This window comes from Oncorhynchus kisutch, unplaced genomic scaffold (assembly GCF_002021735.2).
Source record: "Oncorhynchus kisutch isolate 150728-3 unplaced genomic scaffold, Okis_V2 scaffold2301, whole genome shotgun sequence".
Lineage (NCBI taxonomy): Eukaryota > Metazoa > Chordata > Actinopteri > Salmoniformes > Salmonidae > Oncorhynchus > Oncorhynchus kisutch.
In genome coordinates this window covers 11,529-32,210 of record NW_022264246.1, presented here as the reverse complement: position 1 = coordinate 32,210, position 20,682 = coordinate 11,529, and the positions used below count along the sequence as shown (strand labels likewise).

The 20,682-nt window shown below is 45.8% G+C and overlaps 2 protein-coding genes and 1 pseudogene across 4 annotated transcripts; 1 reads left to right on the top strand and 2 right to left on the bottom strand.

The window, feature by feature from the left end:
- The first annotated feature begins 11 nt into the window (after nucleotides 1-11).
- On the top strand, nucleotides 12-1,931 carry LOC116369859 (protein amnionless-like; annotated as a pseudogene).
- A 385-nt stretch (nucleotides 1,932-2,316) lies between these two features.
- On the bottom strand, nucleotides 2,317-9,837 carry LOC109877087 (tripartite motif-containing protein 16-like protein). Of its 2 annotated transcripts, XM_020469411.2 has the most exons (6): nucleotides 8,622-9,837; nucleotides 6,252-6,347; nucleotides 5,736-5,969; nucleotides 3,962-4,133; nucleotides 3,564-3,653; nucleotides 2,317-3,300 (listed from the first exon to the last, which is right to left on the bottom strand). In XM_020469411.2, the coding sequence occupies exons 1-6, from the start codon at nucleotides 9,378-9,380 to the stop codon at nucleotides 2,675-2,677; spliced, it is 1,977 nt and encodes a 658-aa protein (XP_020325000.2). In that variant the 5' UTR covers nucleotides 9,381-9,837; the 3' UTR covers nucleotides 2,317-2,674. The 2 variants fall into 2 exon arrangements, with proteins under 2 accessions (XP_020325000.2, XP_020325001.2); XM_020469412.2 differs by lacking the exon at nucleotides 3,962-4,133 and having other exon boundaries at nucleotides 6,284-6,347.
- Nucleotides 9,838-11,310: 1,473 nt separating this feature from the next.
- On the bottom strand, nucleotides 11,311-20,338 carry LOC116369860 (Usher syndrome type-1G protein homolog). Of its 2 annotated transcripts, XM_031819588.1 has the most exons (3): nucleotides 19,784-20,235; nucleotides 15,890-17,729; nucleotides 11,311-15,657 (listed from the first exon to the last, which is right to left on the bottom strand). In XM_031819588.1, the coding sequence occupies exons 1-2, from the start codon at nucleotides 20,132-20,134 to the stop codon at nucleotides 16,896-16,898; spliced, it is 1,185 nt and encodes a 394-aa protein (XP_031675448.1). In that variant the 5' UTR covers nucleotides 20,135-20,235; the 3' UTR covers nucleotides 11,311-15,657; nucleotides 15,890-16,895. The 2 variants fall into 2 exon arrangements, with proteins under 2 accessions (XP_031675448.1, XP_031675449.1); XM_031819589.1 differs by lacking the exon at nucleotides 11,311-15,657 and having other exon boundaries at nucleotides 19,784-20,338.
- Nucleotides 20,339-20,682: the final 344 nt, after the last annotated feature.

The following is a 20,682-nucleotide window of genomic DNA, read 5'->3' as shown; positions in this document are numbered from 1 at the left end:
ATCTGGGAACCTGTGCACTCACTCCCTCATGTGACAGTCACACTGCCAGAGACAAAGGTCACCCCGTAGTTCATCCACTTCTGTCACAAGCATTCAGGATGCCAAATACACCAGCCAGGTTTCTTCTCCTCGGTCTCTGTCTGTTCGGGGCAGCTGACGCCCTGTACAAGCAGTGGATACCCGACACTAACTATGAAAACAAGACCAACTGGGACAAAGGGTCCGTGCCTGCGGTAACGACATAGTGCATTTCTCGGCTCAGAGGAAAGTGTCTGTGTATGTGGAGACGGTCCACTCTGTCCAGGAGATCCGGCTACCGGTGGACGGAGAGTTCATCCTTCCCTCGGGGGGTGGCTTCAGCGGTCAGTAATGGAGGGGACCCCGTTGCGGGGCCGGCGTCACCGCCCAGTTCAAAGATGGCAGAGTCTCTGCAGTGGTCGACCCGGCGCTGTGGCAGGCGGCAGAGTCTTCAGACGACTGGAGAAAGGTCCTTCCTGTGTTCTCGGTACACTGAGGAGAGCGTACCCTGCCAGTATGACAACGTGTTGTTCCGCGCTGGCTCCTCGTTCCGCGTGGACACCACCTCCAACCAGCCCAGCGTCCCTGTCCAGAGTGTGTCCGTTCTGGGGAAGAAGTTCAGCAGCAGCTCGGAGTTCACCCTTATCTGGGCTCACACTCTGGCCGGCTGCAGTTCCATGGAACCTCATCCCCAGCGTCGGGGCTCTGGGCTGCAGTGATGCCTCTGGCTGTGACTGTGGGAACTCTGCGAATCACAACAGGATCTGCGGCACTGTGACATGCGCTCCTATGAGCTGTAAGAAGCCACTGTACCCCATAGGACACTGCTGTGACGTGTGCAGCGCCATCGTCACCATCCAGTATTCCTCAGGCTTCATCCTTGAGTCTTATCGGAATCGACTGCAGCACCTCTTCCTTGGTCTGCCCTCGTACCAGTCCATTCAGCTAGGCATGTCCAAGGTGCTCAAATCTCAGTATTTCCTCGGGGTGATTCCACGTGCGGCTGCAGCTGAGATCCAGATCGTGCTCCTGGATGGGGAGTCTGGTGCGGTGGCAGAGGCCCTGGCTCGGGACATATTGAAGGACGTACAAGCCCAAGGCTCAAACCTGGGCATAACCGGGCTGAGTCCAGGCCTCTTCTGGGGCCACCAGTGGTGACGGGCAGGGGACAACGCAGGAGTTGTGGTGGGAGCCGTGTTCGGCATCCTGATAGTAGTCATTGGTCTCCCCCTCCTGGCTGTCCTCTTCCGCAGAGGCGTCATAAAAATGCCAACCATGCCCACCATCTCCATCCCTTCTCTGAGCAGCTTAAGGAGAAGCCAGGAGGAGATAGGGGACTTCACGGACCACGGCTTTGAAAACCCCATCTTCGACAAGCCCACCATGATGCCCGAAGTACCAGGTATCTATGGGACTGAAGCCGCCAACTCTATCTCCCTGACGCCGTCAGGTGTGCATTTTGTTAATCCTGCGTATGATGAGAACGAGACCTCAATCGATTTCTCTGCCTGAGACTGTGTCATGGTATCTGTAAATATTTTGTGCACATTCTTATGAGAATAATTTCTTTGGTTTCTTAGGTAATGTATCTAAAATGTAAAAATAATATGTTTCATGCTTAATTTCATATTAAGTAATAGGTATTTTAAAAAGTCAAGCAATTCATATTTGTAAATCAATTCTAAAAAGATTTGACAAAAGCTTTGTCACATTGTTAATATGATTTACATTGGATTGAACATTGACACAACAATGAAAGACAGCCCTTGAACTCATCTTGGTAGTTAGTACTCAGCACAATGTCAAATAAACATAGTATGTTTTTGCATATGAAAGACCAATCACAGTAGTTAGCAAGTCAGTCACATGCTAACCTGTTCCAATAAAAAGGGCAGTTAAAGGTTATTACTCAATCCCTCAGTGTCATGTTTTGTTCTATATCAAATCAAATTATACTTGTCACATGCGCCGAATACAACAGGTCCAGACCTTACTGTGAAATGCTTACTTACAAGCCCTTAACCAACAATGCAGTTCAAGAAATAGAGTTAAGAAAATATTTACTAAAATAAACTAAAGTAAAAAGTTAAATAAAAAGTAACACAATAAAATGACATAACAATAACAGGGCTATATACAGGGGGTACCGGTACCAAGTCAATGTGCAGGGGGGTACCGGTACCAAGTCAATGTGCAGGGGTACAGGTTAGTCAAGGTCATTTTGTACATAGATAATAAACAGCGAGTAGCAGCAGTGTAAAAACAAAGTCTGGGTGGCTATTTGATGAATTGTTCAGCAGTCTTATAGCTTGGGGGTAGAAGCTGTTAAGGAGCCTTTTGGACCTAGACTTGGCGCTCCGGTACCGCTTGCCGTGCGGTAGTAGAGAGAACAGTCTATCAGTTGGGTGACTGGAATCTGGAGAATTTTTTGGGCCTTCCTCTTGACACCGCCTAGTATATAGGTCCTGGATGAGTGCAGATACCCCCTGTAAAGTCCCTGTCTGTTGTCTTGTGATACTTGATGCTGTGTCCTGTTAAATAAGTACAGTATCAGTCACTTAAGGCAACTGCTTATGAATAGAATAGATACTTTATTGTAACAGAAATGTGTACTGGTCCGCCTCTCTAACCTAACTACACTTCTGCAGTCAAAGTATTATGATTCTGGACTGACAGGAGCTGATGTTGCCATGGGAGTGATGGGGGTGGCAGGCAGAGTTGAGCTCTTCATTAGTGGGGGGTCCTTAGGACCAACCAATAAAACCACACTGTCCTTCTTTGAGAGCCAGACAGTAGGATACAAGGGTTCCATGAACTCAGCCTTGTACCTGTAGAGGAGTATCATAGCGATGTCAGTCACACCATAGAAAGCTAATGAGCCTGAGTCAAAGTCGATGTAGACGCCGATTCTCATGAACACATTTGTGGCTTCCACGACCGCCTCCATATCAGCATGCCAAGTGGAAAAGCTCCGCCCCTCCCTTCCGAGGCTCCACGAGAAGTCATTTCCTGTGATGCAGCTGCCTCTCTCCACGCCTTTCCGGTCGATGCTCTTGTAGGTGAGTCCCACGTGCACGCCCTCCCCACTCAGCTCTGCCTCAAAGTAGTGTCGGCCCAGGTAGAGGCTCTCTGAGGTCATCACCTGGCGCCAGTACTCGAAGCGTTCGGGCGTGTCTGGGTAGCTGTGCTGCCAGGGCGTGGTGTTGGTCACCTTCCTGTCGTCTTCGGTTAGTCTCAGGAACTTGTGGACAGTGTCTGGGTCAAAGGTCAGACTGTTGGCATCTGCCAAGTAGACACATTTAATTGAATAAACTTTATTAATCGTCAGAGGGGAAAATGGATTTGTCGCCAGCACAGGACACATGCAGGGACAATACAAACACACACATACGTATTCAAAGACTACCTCAGTCGCTATAACACATGTGAAAGGTTACACCAAGTCAGGCTATTTCTCAAAAGGGTTAGCTCATTGTGAAGAGCACTAGCTATGCAAATCAAATTAGAAATGGTTGCTTAGAAATGCAATAAAAAAGACATCTTACACGTGAGGAAGTCGTCTCGCATCTCAGGCTCAGGCAGTGAAAAAGACTTTGACATCTTGGGATGGACCATGGTTGTAATGCCCAGTTTCTCTGTAGGTCAGTGTAGGAGAAAGAGAAGTTATCCTCCAGGTAATACATAGAGAACTCTCTATAATACAATGCATTGGGAAGACTATGGTTACTTATCCAACCGTTATTTAACTTTTATTTAGCTAAGTCATTGGGAGAATATTCTCTTTTACACTAACAACTTGGGTCGTTTTCATTATGTCATGAAACAGCATATGTCAACAAAAAAACAAACAAAGGAAAATGAGCAGTTTTTCCAGGCTTCTATAGTTTTGTTGTGTTTGGTGCCTAATGAACACAGCCCTGGTTAAAATGTGTACACTCATCACCAGTCCTGCAGATGTCCTTCAGTTTGTCCCTGTAGGTAGCCTTGAGCTGGTCACACAGTTCCTGGGTGGACTCAGTGAGCAGGCAGCTGAAGGAGGCCAGGCGATCTGTGAGGCCGACGTAGAGCCCAGGCAGACAGACATCCACAGCCCCCGTCTTCCACTCAGAGTATTCCTACATTCACCAGCAGGAGGAGCCACTCACACTACTGTCACACTACTAAGACAGCTATATCTGCTTCCCAAATGACATCCTATGCCCTTTATAGTGCACTACTGCTGCTCCATCACAGCATGAAAGTAGTATACTATAAAGTAGTGCACTATATGGGAACTAGGGTGCCATTTGGGATGCAAAATAGGGCTCCGTCCAGAAATAACCCCAAACCTCTACCCCCGAGACATTTCAGATAGGTTAAAGCAATATGGTAGTATTGCTTTCCCTTGAATAGACTTGGTAGGTTCTTGGCTATACTATTAATATCTATCAAATCCTTTCAAAATCTAAATGAAGTGTCTATGGTAAGCAGCGGAGGCTGGTGGGAGGAGCTATAGGAGGACGGGCTAATTCTAATGGCTGGAATGGAATCAATGGAATGTATCAAACACGTAAAACATATGGAAACCACTAACTTCCATTCCAGTCATGACAGTGATCCTGTCCTATAGCTCCTCCCACCTGTCACTTCCCTCACACTGTGGACACTGTCAACATTACAAAACCGCTGACCGAGACGAGTCATAATGACTGACCGAGACGAGTCATAATGACTGACCGAGACGAGTCATAATGACTGACAGAGACGAGTCATAATGACTGACCGAGACGAGTCATAATGACTGACCGAGACGAGTCATAATGACTGACCGAGACGAGTCATAATGACTGACCGAGACAATATTTAACAGATCACAGGGGAAAGCTGAGGCAAAGGCTAAGATATTAGTCCTCTCAGGATAGGGCTCAGAATGAGTCCTGAGCAGTCAGGGGCAGCAGGGTTGCAAGTTCAAATCCCTGAGCTGACAAGGTACTTATCTGTTGTTCTGCCCCTGAACAGGCAGTTAGCCCACTGAAAATAAGAATTTATTCTTAACTGACTTGCCTAGTAAAATAAATACATTTCCAAACACTGCAGTGTGATACAGTATATACCATCAACCTATAAAATACATGTAAATCTACAGTGCCTTCAGAAAGTACCCCTTGACTTTTTCCACATTGTGTTACAGCCTGAATTTAAATTCCATTCTTTTTGTCACTGGCCTACAAACAATACCTCATAATATCAAAGTGGAATTATGTTTTTCAAACTTTTTACAAATTAATTCAACATTTTAAGCTGAAATGTCTTGTCAATAAATATTCAACGCAGCATCAACCAATAGAATGTAAAAAATAAATAAAATACCTCTCACAGTATCATGACACAGGAGACTTGAAGGCAGCAGGTTGATATTGTGCTTTTCAGCAACAACACTAGCTGCATGTGTTCTGTTTCATTTCATGTGTGACACTCACCAGGAATTGGGGTCAATTCAATTTAAATTCAGTCAGTTCATTTTCCTCAATGCTTTCCTACACATTTGAGTTTAATTCCTGAATTTACTGAACTGAAATGGAATTAAACCCAACCCTCTCTGGTGCACTCTAAAGTTTCCCCGGGCCTAGACGCTGATCTTGGGTCAGTTTAGCATTTTTCCCACTAATGGTTAAGGTTGGAGGAGATCCAAGGTCTGGACATAGGATAAGTTTCACCCCGAAGCCCCAGTCTCTCACCTGCAGGAAGTCTACATCCCTCTTGTTCCTGAAGAGTCTCTCCACTCTGGCCAGGGTCTTCTTCAGCTCTTGGCTCTTCTGCTCCAGGTGGGCCTGGATGCCCTCGGCCTGGCTGAGCGCCTGCCTCTGCTCCCCCTCCAGAACCTCCGTGGCCCTCCTCCGGGCCTCTTCTACGGCCCCTAGCAGCAGATAGAACTGCTGCTCCATCACAGCACGTACCCCTGCCACCGAGCTCTGGGGAGAGAGAGATGGACAGAATATGTGATAAAGAGAAAGAGGAGGAATGGAGAAGTACTTAGTAAATGTGTATCAGCTGTATGTTTCGAGGTTCATTAAGATCAGAGACGATGTTATAAGTGATAAATGAGCAATATGCGGGGAAAGAATGTATGGAGAGAATGTGTGACATACTTTTTTTTAAAGGAGAGGAGGAGGTGCTTAGTTGTATCAGCTGTGTGTTTAAGGTTCATTAAGATCAGAGGAAATGGTCAAAGTAACGCGGCTGTAGTGAAAAACCTCTATGGATGCAGTGTTGCTCTGTAGCTTGCCAATGGAATTCTCTGCCACTGAGACGGTCTTCATAATCTCCCCTTGTTTCTTCTGCAGCTCTGTCTATAGACACACACACACACACACACACACAGGGCTCTGTTTCTTAAAGAGTACCATGTGATGGGACCAGTGCCAGGTTACCAGCATAGCCCATGGGAAATGCATTTGCTTTATTTACTACACTAGCTTTGAGAGAGGGCAACCTATTGGACGAGAACAATGGGCAGTATCACATGTCACACAGAAGGTTTCTTATCACAGAGAAACGTACTGAAGTCTTGTGATAAACAAATGATGTAATAAAAGCTAATTTGCCTGGAGACTCCCTATCCTATGCTCCCTACATCGTGTCCTGGATCACTAGACAATACTGACACTTAAAAGAGGAGTTTTGGACTTCAAAACCACAACAACCGGTGCCTTTTGAGAAGTGTAACTTGGTAGAAAAATAAAAAGTTTGGTTTTACCAAATTTGAACATTCTGTCAGAAATAACTTAATACAAAACTAGTTTTCCCATCTGAAGAGGTTAACAAAAGAACAGGCAGTACCTATGAAAGGGGCAATCGGCCATTGCTGAAGCCATTTGTTTTACTTATAAATTAATTATATGTACCCATTGATTCTTGAAGAATATAACTTATAAATGTTTCATTAGTTTAGTTCAACTGTCAGACCCCATCAGAACCCAAAATATAAGCTTGTTTTACTGCAATGTTTGGAAACAAAGTAAATGTAAACACACTATTTAGCCTCGAAACATGTTTAAAACTACAATTTCATATCATTGATGGTCAGTCCTTTGAATTTGAGAGTGGTTTTATTTCTCCAGGCCCATCCTTCAGCTTTGTACCGAAACAGGGGCGGGGAAACCACTTTATTATTGTTTCAACTGCTGAGTGCCAAATAAGGCAACGGAGTTGAACGTAACCGGGTTGACCATTTCCTGTTGAATAGTTTCACCATATTAAATCGAGACTTCAGTTCACGTAACAGGGTTGACCATTTCCTGTTGAATAGTTTCACCATATTAAATCGAGACTTCAGTTCACGTAACAGGGTTGACCATTTCCTGTTGAATAGTTTCACCATATTAAATCGAGACTTCAGTTCACGTAACAGGGTTGACCATTTCCTGTTGAATAGTTTCACCATATTAAATCAAGACTTCAGTTCACGTAACAGGGTTGACCATTTCCTGTTGAATAGTTTCACCATATTAAATCGAGACTTCAGTTCACGTAACAGGGTTGACCATTTCCTGTTGAATAGTTTCACCATATTAAATCGAGACTTCAGTTCACGTAACAGGGTTGACCATTTCCTGTTGAATAGTTTCACCATATTAAATCGAGACTTCAGTTCACGTAACAGGGTAGACCATTTCCTGTTGAATAGTTTCACCATATTAAATCGAGACTTCAGTTCACGTAACAGGGTAGACCATTTCCTGTTGAATAGTTTCACCATATTAAATCGAGACTTCAGTTCACGTAACAGGGTTGACCATTTCCTGTTGAATAGTTTCACCATATTAAATCGAGACTTCAGTTCACGTAACAGGGTAGACCATTTCCTGTTGAATAGTTTCACCATATTAAATCGAGACTTCAGTTCACGTAACAGGGTTGACCATTTCCTGTTGAATAGTTTCACCATATTAAATCGAGACTTCAGTTCACGTAACAGGGTTGACCTTAAAATGAAGGGCCAACGTAAATTAATCACTAATCACATGAAATAAATAATCATCTCCAGATAAGGCATTGTCATCAACATAACCAGGGCTTTACAATGATGCTGAATGTTGGGGTTAAGTGGGTTCAAATCTTCCCAGAAGTCACAGCGGGTGACATGTCAAAATTGTTAATTTTGGCACTTTAACAAATAGCTTTTCACATTAATCTGCCGTGGACAGATTCATGTGATTCAACTTTTGCGAGAATTCCCCTTCTGGGTAATAAAGATTATATTCATATTAAAGATGTATTGAATTCTCCATGTGGTCTATATTAAAGGACACTTCATTTAATATAACAAGCTTTTAAAATGTAATATTGGTGCACAATTTCTACTTAAAATATCAAAGGGCTGCAAAAGCCAGTGTTTTCATGGAACCACCCAAAACAACATGTCCATGCCAGAGAAAAGGGGGCACTCATACAGTTATCACTCACTGTCTGTGAAATGGAAGTGTGTTGTGTGTCTGTATGTATCAGTGGAGGAGAGAGAGAGAGAGAAAGGGGAGGAAGGGCTCAGCCATTACAAAGAATCCAGTCCTCCCTAGTTCCCCCTCTACCAGCCTCCACTGGTAAAATATAAATGTTACCAATACCTGGATCTGTCTTCGAGCCTCCTCTACAGGTACAGTACTGTGCCCCAGATGCCCCTGTCCCTCACACTCGCAGCACACACACACACCGCAGCCGTCCGTCAGGCAGTATAGTTCAAGCGATAGCCGGTGCTCCTCACAGGTGCGACACTCAATGTCCTGTAAGGGCTCCACCAGTCGGTGATTCTGGAACCTCTGGTTCTCCAGGTGGGGTCTGAGGTGGGCCTCGCAGTACGACACCAGGCAGGTGAGGCAGGACTTCTGGGCCCGGCACGGGATCTCAATGCAGGAGTCACACAGCACATCTTCTGGGGTGACAGTAAACCCGCTAGAGATTGTCTGGGGCTGGGTGTTCTCTCCTAGTTTATCGTGTGTTGTTGTTGGGTCCTCTTGTTCCTGGTTCTGAGGCTGGGTGTTCTCCCCTGGTTTATCGTGGGTTGTTGTTGGGTCCTCTTGTTCCTGGTTCTGAGGCGGGGTGTTCTCCCCTGGTTTATCGTGCGTTGTTGTTGGGTCCTCTTGTTCCTGGTTCTGAGTCTGGGTGTTCTGCCCTGGTTTATCGTGCGTTGTTCTTGGATCCTCTTGTTCCTGGTTCTGAGGCTGGGTGTTCTCCCCTGGTTTATCGTGTGTTGTTCTTGGGTCCTCTTGTTCCTGGTTTAGGTTCAGGTCCCACATGTTTATCATGGATGTGGTGACATCTTTGCTTCCAGTTGTGGGATGACTCTCTTCTGTATTCTCTTCGTTCTTGATGATGAGGGTCTCCATGTTCTCTTTCTCTGGTTTGTGGATGTCCTGTGTGTTGCTGGTGTGCCAAGACACAGTACCTCCCTCCCTCACTCTCTCCTCTCTACTTCAGGCTGCAGGGTGTGACTGCTGGGCCTCTGTCTGGGTCTCTGGGCCTGAACAGGCAGACGGTGCAGATCTTTCTTCACATCTTAGTTTATCATGACATCCTATACAGGCCTCACTACTCTTATAATTCCTATTCTCTCGCTCAGTAAGTCGCTTTCTCTCTATCTCTCTCAAAAACACTTTCTCGCTCTCTGTCTTTCTTTCACTCTCACCGTCTCTCGCCCTAACTCTCACACCCTAAGACTGTCTTTCTGAAGGTCTCCTCTCTAAATCTCTGTCCAGCTCCCTAACTCAAGATAATGTAGTGAGAAGACAAGAACAGAACTGAGGACCGCGCCTTAATAACTGTATCCGTGTGAGTCAGCGGCAGCAGCAGGAGCCTCCTCTTGTTACACTCCTCCCTTGTCTCTCTTTCTCTCCTTTTCTCACTCTCTCCTCCCTCATTCAGTTGGGTTCAGGGAAGGCGGAGTTGGTTTCAGTGGAGAGAAGGGGGAAGTGGGTATTGAGGGTAAGGAATGTTGAGATCTCTGTTTTAACAGGACAAATAACAGGACAAATACAATATAAGCCCCAAAATAATAATAATTATTATGAATCATGAAATCATTACTGTACAGCCACACTCCCCTCATAGAACATCCCAGACGTGGCAATTCCAAAGTTGTTGTCTAATAGCATTTCGTAGAAAAAATACTGTTGTATCAACAAAGATGATCTGGGTCAGCTGGGATGACTGTCTTCTGCAATATAATCTGTGAAAACTAGAATGTCAACATCCTGGAGAAACCTGCATCACTGAAAAGTTAGCTTTTCAGGAGTCATCACAATGTGTTTGGAATGACTGGTCCTACTCTAAAGTTATTATATGTTCACAGTAGATGAAGGAGAATAACTAACAAACGGACATACATTGAGATAAAAGGTTTTTCAGATGCCGTTATGGTTGACATGATCACAGAAGAGTCATCCAATGTCTGGAGAAACTATATTACTAATGTAATGCAAAGTTAAGGAAGTCAAGGAACCACAGTGACCAGGCCTTGTTTCCTACTGTTTAAAGAGAAGGGATGTTTCTAGATAACATTATGTTCCCGCCGCACCCTAACTTCCTGCAACTATTTATAACCATACTCCAACTTATCTTACAATAATGCAGTGAGAGACTGAGCTGGTAACAGAATTCTTTTGACATTTTGGAAATCTAACAAACACACATTTGTCTTTCATATACAAATACAGCTCGAGGAGGGGCTCGTTTCAGCCTGACTAATTTGCTGTTTCTCTTTTGTTGAAATGGAACAATTCAGTTTAGGTCCAGACTAGGCAAGATTCAATATAAACAGTAAATGTAAACAGGAATTAGATTGTCTGGATATAGAGCCGTTGTAAACAATGAGAGTAAGTCTGGCATAGAAAAAGAATTACAGAACATTGAATGGAAGTCAGGTACAATGACCGGTTATGACCAAAAATCCAAGCTCATGTTGTGATCCAGTTAGTTGTAATTTAATGCATCCCTGGAAAATAACTCAATAATATCCTTGATTGACAAAACAGTCCTTACCTACTGTGCACATATTAATCAGTGGGAACGATCTTGGGCCTCTGAGTATCAGTTTACTTAAATGACCCATAACTTCTGACTCCATTCTTTCCCCTATCCCTCCATCCCAATTTTCATTTTTCTGGAAGTGTGCTCTAGTTTATTTCCCTTCATGGATTTAAAACTGAGGGTTGGCATCATTCATTTTGTGAAAATGCATGTACATGCATTGAGGAGTGCACAATTGCACACTTCGGGTGAAAGGACAGAGAATCGGGATGCAGGTTGACGAAGTTAAGGAGAATTACTCCCAGGTCGGTCAGGTGCAGGGTGAGGAAGTTAAGGAGAATTACTCCCAGGTCGGTCAGGTGCAGGGTGAGGAAGTTAAGGAGAATTACTCCCAGGTCGGTCAGGTGCAGGGTGAGGAAGTTAAGGAGAATTACTCCCAGGTCGGTCAGGTGCAGGGTGAGGAAGTTAAGGAGAATTACTCCCAGGTCGGTCAGGTGCAGGGTGAGGAAGTTAAGGAGAATTACTCCCATGTCGGTCAGGTGCAGGGTGAGGAAGTTAAGGAGAATTACTCCCAGGTCGGTCAGGTGCAGGGTGAGGAAGTTAAGGAGAATTACTCCCAGGTCGGTCGGGTGCAGGGTGAGGAAGTTATGGAGAATTACTCCCAGGTCGGTCGGGTGCAGGGTGAGGAAGTTATGGAGAATTACTCCCAGGTCGGTCGGGTGCAGGGTGAGGAAGTTAAGGAGAATTACTCCCAGGTCGGTCGGGTGCAGGGTGAGGAAGTTAAGGAGAATTACTCCCAGGTCGGGTGCAGGGTGAAGTTGCTCCTAGTTGCTCCCCCACTACTGGTTAAGGTTATGATTGTAGTAGGGGATGCTGATCCTAGACCCTGGAGCGGCCTGTCTCAGTCAGAGTCCTCTCTGTTGCAGCTTCACATACACAATGCAGAGAAGGACATATTAGTATATTTGTTTATTTAAAAACACTGTTTGATCTTTTAAAAAATGAGGCATTCAATGTGGACATTGTTTAGGTTTCATGTGCATCTGATAAAATCCACCACCAAAACCAATGACACATACAATATAATTGGGAAGACTTCGTCACATGATCAGAACAGAGACATACAGAACATTCCATAGACATACAGCGCAGACTGAAGACTACACTGATGGTTAGAGGCAATAGAGAACTCTTAGCCTCTATGGGTGCTCTTCAGACAAAACGGGTCCTTTAATCTAAATGGACAGAAATAGTTTCCAGAAATGACATCATCGTACAGAAAGAGGCACATGTCCCCATAACCACGAGAAAAAGCAGAACATATTACCTGCCTACAGTGTAGTTTCATGAATGGATTAGAGTAATATCCAGTGTTCCAGGTTTCTATGAAATAGGACCTATAATGAATTACAATATAATGAGTGAATATACTTTTCCTTCCCAAATGTTTTAATTAAACATGTTAAACAGCAGCTTTTCTGTGTTGGAATGGTGCAGCCGTACCCCAACACCACAACGGTGTGGCCATATACCAATCATTAAAAATGCTAGTAGACCGCTGATTGGCCAGCTCATCCTCCTTAGGAGGATGACATCATCCTCTATGAGGAAATAGCAAGCAGTTTTTTCAAACGGTCTGTTTGAGGTGGAGTTTTTTAAGTGGAGTTTTCTCTCAAATGTATGCTTTTGCCACAAATAATAGTATAGGATGAGTCAACAACATTATTTGGGTATGAGTTAACAGAATATTAACTTTTAAAAGTGAGATTTTCACTGGACAGTTACTTTAGCATCATGCCAAACCAACATGTGTAACCATACAGCCAACCTTCTAGCTGAAATTTGACGTGCAACAATTAGTAAGGAAACTTCCATAGTGTAACATGGTTAACCTGTACGCTGGACATCTATATACTGTATCAGAAAATCATCAGAAAAATAACTATGACAATGGATTTAACTGTGTATGAGGTTTACCTCTCGAAACATTAAATAAGCCACTCAATACGTGTTTAGTTGAACATTCTCACATAGCGTCAACTTTCAATGAAAATAATAGATTGGCCTCCTTTATCAGTGAACCAAACTGAAAGTGGTTGACCTGGCATACTGTGTGTAAACAAATGGTACAAAATGGAACAATGCATAGCAAGATGAATGACCCGAGCCAAACCAATCAACATGTATAAAAAATGCCTTAATAGCAGAGAACTGGTAATGCACAAATAATGGTAATATTGTAGCGAATTGGAGGCAACCTGACTATGACTCGTAACCACCCTACAAATTTGATACATTATCTCCATCAACAATGGAAGTATCTATACAAAACTATGGATTTGACACCTTGGCTGGGATTCTACGCAAGGCGCGTTATAGCACTCACTATACAGCCGACAATGTGCTTTTTAAAGGCATTTTCCCAGAAGTTTGAGGAGATCGCATTCATTGTAAATGCTGCAGGCTAAAGAGTAAATTAGCTTTAAAAGCCTGCTATGGTGCACCGTGTTAAAACGCATCTTGTATTGAATCCCGGCCTCTGTCTAATGGATTAATAAACAAATACAAAACAAATAACCATATGCTCATGTATGTAAAAATCCTGTCCTTAACAAATGCACTGGCACTAGGAACACAGGCCCAGGGGATGGTAGTACAGTACTTAACATGCCCCATCTACTGACACCAGGAACACAGGCCCAGGGGATGGTAGTACAGTACTTAACATGCCCCATCTACTGACACCAGGAACACAGGCCCAGGGGATGGTAGTACAGTACGTCACATGCCCCATCTACTGACACCAGGAACACAGGCCCAGGGGATGGTAGTACAGTACTTAACATGCCCCATCTACTGACACCAGGAACACAGGCCCAGGGGATGGTAGTACAGTACTTAACATGCCCCATCTACTGACACCAGGAACACAGGCCCAGGGGATGGTAGTACAGTACTTAACATGCCCCATCTACTGACACCAGGAACACAGGCCCAGGGGATGGTAGTACAGTACTTAACATGCCCCATCTACTGACACCAGGAACACAGGCCCAGGGGATGGTAGTACAGTACTTAACATGCCCCATCTACTGACACCAGGAACACAGGCCCAGGGGATGGTAGTACAGTACTTAACATGCCCCATCTACTGACACCAGGAGCACAGGCCCAGGGGATGGTAGTACAGTACTTAACATGCCCCATCTACTGACACCAGGAGCACAGGCCCAGGGGATGGTAGTACAGTACTTAACATGCCCCATCTACTGACACCAGGAGCACAGGCCCAGGGGATGGTAGTACAGTACTTAACATGCCCCATCTACTGACACCAGGAGCACAGGCCCAGGGGATGGTAGTACAGTACTTAACATGCCCCATCTACTGACACCAGGAGCACAGGCCCAGGGGATGGTAGTACAGTACTTAACATGCCCCATCTACTGACACCAGGAGCACAGGCCCAGGGGATGGTAGTACAGTACTTAACATGCCCCATCTACTGACACCAGGAACACAGGCCCAGGGGATGGTAGTACAGTACTTAACATGCCCCATCTACTGACACCAGGAACACAGTCTCAGGGGATGGTAGTACAGTACTTAACATGCCCCATCTACTGACACCAGGAGCACAGGCCCAGGGGATGGTAGTACAGTACTTAACATGCCCCATCTACTGACACCAGGAGCACAGGCCCAGGGGATGGTAGTACAGTACTTAACATGCCCCATCTACTGACACCAGGAGCACAGGCCCAGGTGATGGTAGTACAGTACTTAACATGCCCCATCTACTGACACCAGGAACACAGTCTCAGGGGATGGTAGTACAGTACTTAACATGCCCCATGTACTGACACCAGGAACACAGTCTCAGGGGATGGTAGTACGGTATCTAACATGCCCTATGTACTGACACCAGGAACACAGTCTCAGGGGATGGTAGTACGGTATCTAACATGCCCCATGTACTGACACCAGGAGCACAGTCTCAGGGGATGGTAGTACGGTATCTAACATGCCCCATGTACTGACACCAGGAACACAGTCTCAGGGGATGGTAGTACGGTATCTAACATGCCCCATGTACTGACACCAGGAACACAGTCTCAGGGGATGGTAGTACGGTATCTAACATGCCCCATGTACTGACACCAGGAACACAGTCTCAGGGGATGGTAGTACGGTATCTAACATGCCCCATGTACTGACACCAGGAACACAGTCTCAGGGGATGGTAGTACGGTGTCTAACATGCCCCATGTACTGACACCAGTCTCTGACACCAGTCTGACACACAGTCTCAGGGGATGGTAGTACGGTATCTAACATGCCCCATGTACTGACACCAGGAACACAGTCTGAGGGGATGGTAGTACGGTGTCTAACATGCCCCACAGGGGCCAACGTATTGGGGTCAGACAGAGAGGTGTTGGAGGGGGGCAAGCCACACCTCCTTGTTCTTCTCTCTGTACACTGTGCCACATGACATACAAGAACACTGCTGCACATCAACACTGTGTTCTGTGGATACAGATCCAGGCAGTCTTTGGCTGACTGCGTATGGTGACGCAATGCTCCAAAAGATGGCATGCCATAGCTCTCTGTCCTTCACGGAAGCAGCAAGGTCCTCTGTAGTTCATTAAAACGGTCAACAGTTTCATTTAGTTCATTAAAACGGTCAACAGTATCTTTTAGTGCATTAAAACAGCCAACAGTGTTGTTTAGATCATTAAAACGGTCAACAGTGTCCTTTAGTTAATTAAAATTGGTCAACAGTGTCGTTTAGTTAATTAAAACGGTCAACAGTGTCTTTAGATCATTAAAATTGGTCAAAGGTATCCAAAAAAGGTATCCAAAATACCTTTCAGATTTCTTCAGCTCTTCTCCTTCATTTACAAAGTTCATAGAAAGCTCAGGTTTCTGTATTTTACTTGTCTTCTTTTGTTCACTGAGATGTTTATCTTAACAATGTCCTCCTTTCTGCCTAACAAGTCACAGGGTCACCCAGGGAATGAAATGACAACATTTCTCTGAATGTCCTTACATAATCGCAGAGTCAGATAAGCGTGTCCCTGAATATTGCATACACTACAACAAACCGCTATTTATGTTGTAGCTGTAAAGTCTCTGAATGTTGCATACACTACAACAAACCCCTTTGAGACATTAGCCCTAACAACACTGAGCAACAATGCGCCACTGACCTACCTTTAAGGTAGGAAGAGCATTCTGCTGGACCTATACAGTGTGTCCACCTAGTGGTCTCCAGAAGAATAGCAATGACATATTTGAAGAGAGACAAGAATGAATTCTATGCTGGATTGTTACTATTATCATCAACCAAAGAAAACACTAGATGCCTTCCTTCATAACTATGTGTAGAGGAGAGCAGCGACAATACTAACATGTCCCACTGAAAAATCCCCACACTACACACTCAGATGTAATCTGGAGGTTAGGTTTACTCTGTAGGTTAGGTTTACTCTGTAGTGTAGGTTTACTCTGTAGTGTAGGTTTACTCTGTAGTGTAGGTTTACTCTGTAATGTAGGTTTACTCTGTAGGTTAGGTTTACTCTGTAGGTTAGGTTTACTCTGTAGGTTAGGTTTACTCTGTAGGTTAGGTTTACTCTGTAGTGTAGGTTTACTCTGTAGTGTAGGTTTAGTCTGTAGGTTATGTTTACTCTGTAGGTTAGGTTTACTCTGTAGTGTAGGTTTACTCTGTAGGTTAGGTTTACTCTGTAGGTTAGGTTTACTCTGTAGTGTAGGTTTACTCTGTAATGTAGGTTTCCTCTGTAGGTGAACGTCACAGTAGTAGAGGTATACAGTACCTACACAGCATCTTCAGATCCAAAAGTGTCATTCACCATTCACAGCAGGGTGTCCTCGATGTAGTCAGGGTCCTCAAGGGTCTCCAGACGTCTCTTGCAGGCATCTAGGATTTTCTTCCTGGGCCCCAGGGGGATGTGGATGCTCTTGAGGTCCTGGTCCGAGCACAGCAGCAGCGCCTCCAGGTCGATCTTCTCCCGCCTGAAGACGGTGAGGAAATCGCCCATGGTCTGCGCAGCCAAGAACACCTCCAACGGGCTGGTCACGGCCTCGCAGTCATCATCCAGCCCCAGCTCCAGCTCGTCCCAGGGAAGCTCCTGGCGGTTCCTTTCCCGGAGGCTGCTGGCACTGCCGATGCTGTCCCCCCCATCGTCCAGGCTGGGCGAACGCCGCAGCCGGCTGCGCAGCCGCACGTTGGTGCTGCCAGCCCGTTCGGTTCCTCCGCCGAGGCTCCCCTCGTCACGCCCGCCGATGCCGAACAGGCCGCCGCTGATATAGTTGCGTCGGAACACCATGGTTCCCAGACCGGGACGGTTGAAGAGAGAGTCGTGGCCCGAGTCGGTGCTGACCTCAGAGTATTCCATGTCGGGCCGGTAAGACAAGTCCGGCTCGCTGATGGCACGAGAGATGGCGTCGTCGTTGGCGTCTCCGTGGAATATGTCTCGGAGGTTGCCGCGGCGCCCTGCGCGGTCCCGAGGGCCGACATAGGTTCCCTGTTTAAGGAACATGACATCGTTGCCCAGCTGAAGGCCCGAGAGGGAGCGCACGCTCTTCCTGCCGTCCTCGTAGATCTTGAAGGTCCCGTCCCCTTGCTTCCTCTTCTCCAACCTCTTCTGGATCTTGGTCTTGCCTCGGGTTGTGGCGTGAAGAGTAGCCTGCAGGGACAAAGAGCAACACAGGCTTCAACCACTAATTATAGAGGAGCACACATCTCAAATTTAACAGATGACACATGTTTAATGTTGGGAGTGTAATGTCCCTTTAATTGTCAACATGGCGTACATAATTATAGACTGCAAATAACTGTCATTGTATCCTCTCCTTTCTCCACTGATGGGAAATGCTGCTGTTCCAACTGTTGCATGTGAAATGGTACAGCAGCAGACATAACAGATAGGGAGTTTCACATGCACAACAGTTGGAACAGCAACATTTCCCATCAGTGGAGAAAGGAGAGGATACAATGACAGTTATTTGCAGTCTATAATTATGTACGCCATGTTGACAATTAAAGGGACATTACATTTGTCAAACATGAGATAAGTCCATATCCCAGGTCATTCATTTTATAGATGCAGCTTTGTGCTACAATCCTAAATGAAGGGAAAAGAGAAGCATCATATTATTTCCAGATGTGCTGTATTCATCTTTCCCATTCATTCATTTAGCTTGAGGCATCATATAGCTGGAGCTACACAAACAATGGAATGTGCACTCCTCTTGACATTGGACAATTTTTTTATAAAAAAAAAAGTATTTTTATCTGACAAACATTGGTTTTGGAGTGGAATGTCCCTTTAAATAAATATTCAAAAGCCAAAAATGGCTGGATGAGGCTGTACTGTACTGACCTAAGAGTACGGCACACTGTCACACCCTGATCTGTTTCACCTGTCTTATGCTTGTCTCCACCCCCCTCCAGGTGTCGCCCATTTTCCCAATTATCCCCTGTGTATTTATACCTGAGTTTTCTGTTGGTCTGTTGCTAGTTTGTCTTGTCCCGTTAAGTCCTAACAGAGTGTTCCTGTGTTCTATTTTTTTTTTTTCCTTAGCCTTCCCAGTTCTGACCTTTCTGCCTGTCCTGATCCTGCCTGACTCTGATTTGGGAGACACCTGGAGGGAGTGGAGACAAGCACAAGACAGGTGAAATAGATCAGGGTGTGACACACACTGACGGTGGTGGCGTTTAGGTGGTGCAGCTTGTACTGACCTGAGAGTATGGCACACTGACGGTGGTGGCATTTAGGTGGTGCAGCTTGTACTGACCTGAGAGTATGGCACACTGACAGTGGTGTTTAGGTGGTGCAGTTTGTACTGACCTGAGAGTATGGCACACTGACAGTGGTGTTTAGGTGGTGCAATTTATACTGACCTGAGAGTATGGCACACTGACGGTGGTGGCGTTTAGGTGGTGCAGCTTGTACTGACCTGAGAGTATGACACACTGACAGTGGTGTTGTTTAGGTGGTGCAGTTTGTACTGACCTGAGAGTATGGCACACTGACAGTGGTGGTGTTTAGGTGGTGCAGCTTGTACTGACCTGAGAGTATGACACACTGACAGTGGTGTTGTTTAGGTGGTGCAGTTTGTACTGACCTGAGAGTATGGCACACTGACAGTGGTGGTGTTTAGGTGGTGCAGCTTGTACTGACCTGAGAGTATGGCACACTGACAGTGGTGGTGTTTAGGTGGTGCAGTTTGTACTGACCTGAGAGTATGGCACACTGACAGTGGTGGTGTTTAGGTGGTGCAGCTTGTACTGACCTGAGAGTATGGCACACTGACGGTGGTGGCGTTTAGGTGGTGCAGCTTGTACTGACCTGAGAGTATGACACACTGACAGTGGTGTTGTTTAGGTGGTGCAGTTTGTACTGACCTGAGAGTATGGCACACTGACAGTGGTGGTGTTTAGGTGGTGCAGCTTGTACTGACCTGAGAGTATGACACACTGACAGTGGTGTTGTTTAGGTGGTGCAGTTTGTACTGACCTGAGAGTATGGCACACTGACAGTGGTGGTGTTTAGGTGGTGCAGCTTGTACTGACCTGAGAGTATGGCACACTGACAGTGGTGGTGTTTAGGTGGTGCAGTTTGTACTGACCTGAGAGTATGGCACACTGACAGTGGTGGTGTTTAGGTGGTGCAGCTTGTACTGACCTGAGAGTATGGCACACTGACGGTGGCGTTTAGGTGGTGCAGCTTGTACTGACCTGAGAGTATGGCACACTGACAGTGGTGGTGTTTAGGTGGTGCAGCTTGCGGCTCACTGAGCTGCTTGTGTAGCTGGAGAAGCTCATGGCGTCTGACATGGACTGCTCCGACGCCGCCTCTTTGTGGAACTTGCGCTCCATACGCTTGTGGTGCTTCCGCTGCAGCTTCACACACTCCTTAATCCTCCTCTCGGCCTCGCGGAAAGCCCGCTCCTTCAGCTTCCCCACCAGCTTGGGGTTGAGGGCTGACTGCTTGGCGGCGATGGAGTCCAGGTAGCGGACACAGTCCATGTGGCTTTTGGTGGCGGCCATGTCCAGGGGCGTGTGGTAGTCGTTGTCCAGGCACCACATGTTGGCACCGAAGGACACCAGGAAGGACAGGCAGTTGTGGTGGCCGTTGGCGGCAGCCAGGTGGAGAGGTGTGTTCCCCCATATGTCACACTTATCAGGGTTGCCTCTGCAGAACAAGACGAGGTACAGACATCAGCTAGAATGTTGCTCCAGAGAGGCTGAAGGAAGCAACGGGCATATAGCACACATATGGCCTCCATATTAGACAGTCTTCATTCTAATATGGATGTTGTACACAGACCTGGGACGAACAGGACTATGCAAAAGTATTTCAAATACTTGAACTGCTGGATTTAGTCCCCCCCCCCCCCCCCCCCCCACCCCCCAGAACCAATGGAGTAGTCCCAAATGTGAAAATATAAAGCTAAATCTAATTCACCACAAATACGTGCTCTTAGTAAACAAGATACTTTTTTCCCACTCTTACCTGTACTTGAAACATCAATTTTGCAACGATGTCAAGATCATCCCCAACTCTTTACAGTGCCAATGAAGACCCGTGCCAAGACAGAGGTGATGATGCTGTTACAACAAGTCATGCTGTTCTG

Coding starts and splice junctions, on each gene's coding strand:
- LOC116369860 (XM_031819589.1), bottom strand. CDS start 20,134: ATGTGGTGCCTGGACAACGACTACCACACGCCCCTGGACATGGCCGCC. Junction 17,730..19,783: donor TCAGTGTGCCATACTCTCAG/GTCAGTACAAGC, acceptor TTGTCCCTGCAG/GCTACTCTTCACGCCACAAC.
- LOC109877087 (XM_020469411.2), bottom strand. CDS start 9,380: ATGGAGACCCTCATCATCAAGAACGAAGAGAATACAGAAGAGAGTCAT. Junction 3,654..3,961: donor GAAGGACATCTGCAGGACTG/GTGATGAGTGTA, acceptor ACTGACCTACAG/AGAAACTGGGCATTACAACC. Junction 3,301..3,563: donor GCGAGACGACTTCCTCACGT/GTAAGATGTCTT, acceptor TCTACTTGGCAG/ATGCCAACAGTCTGACCTTT.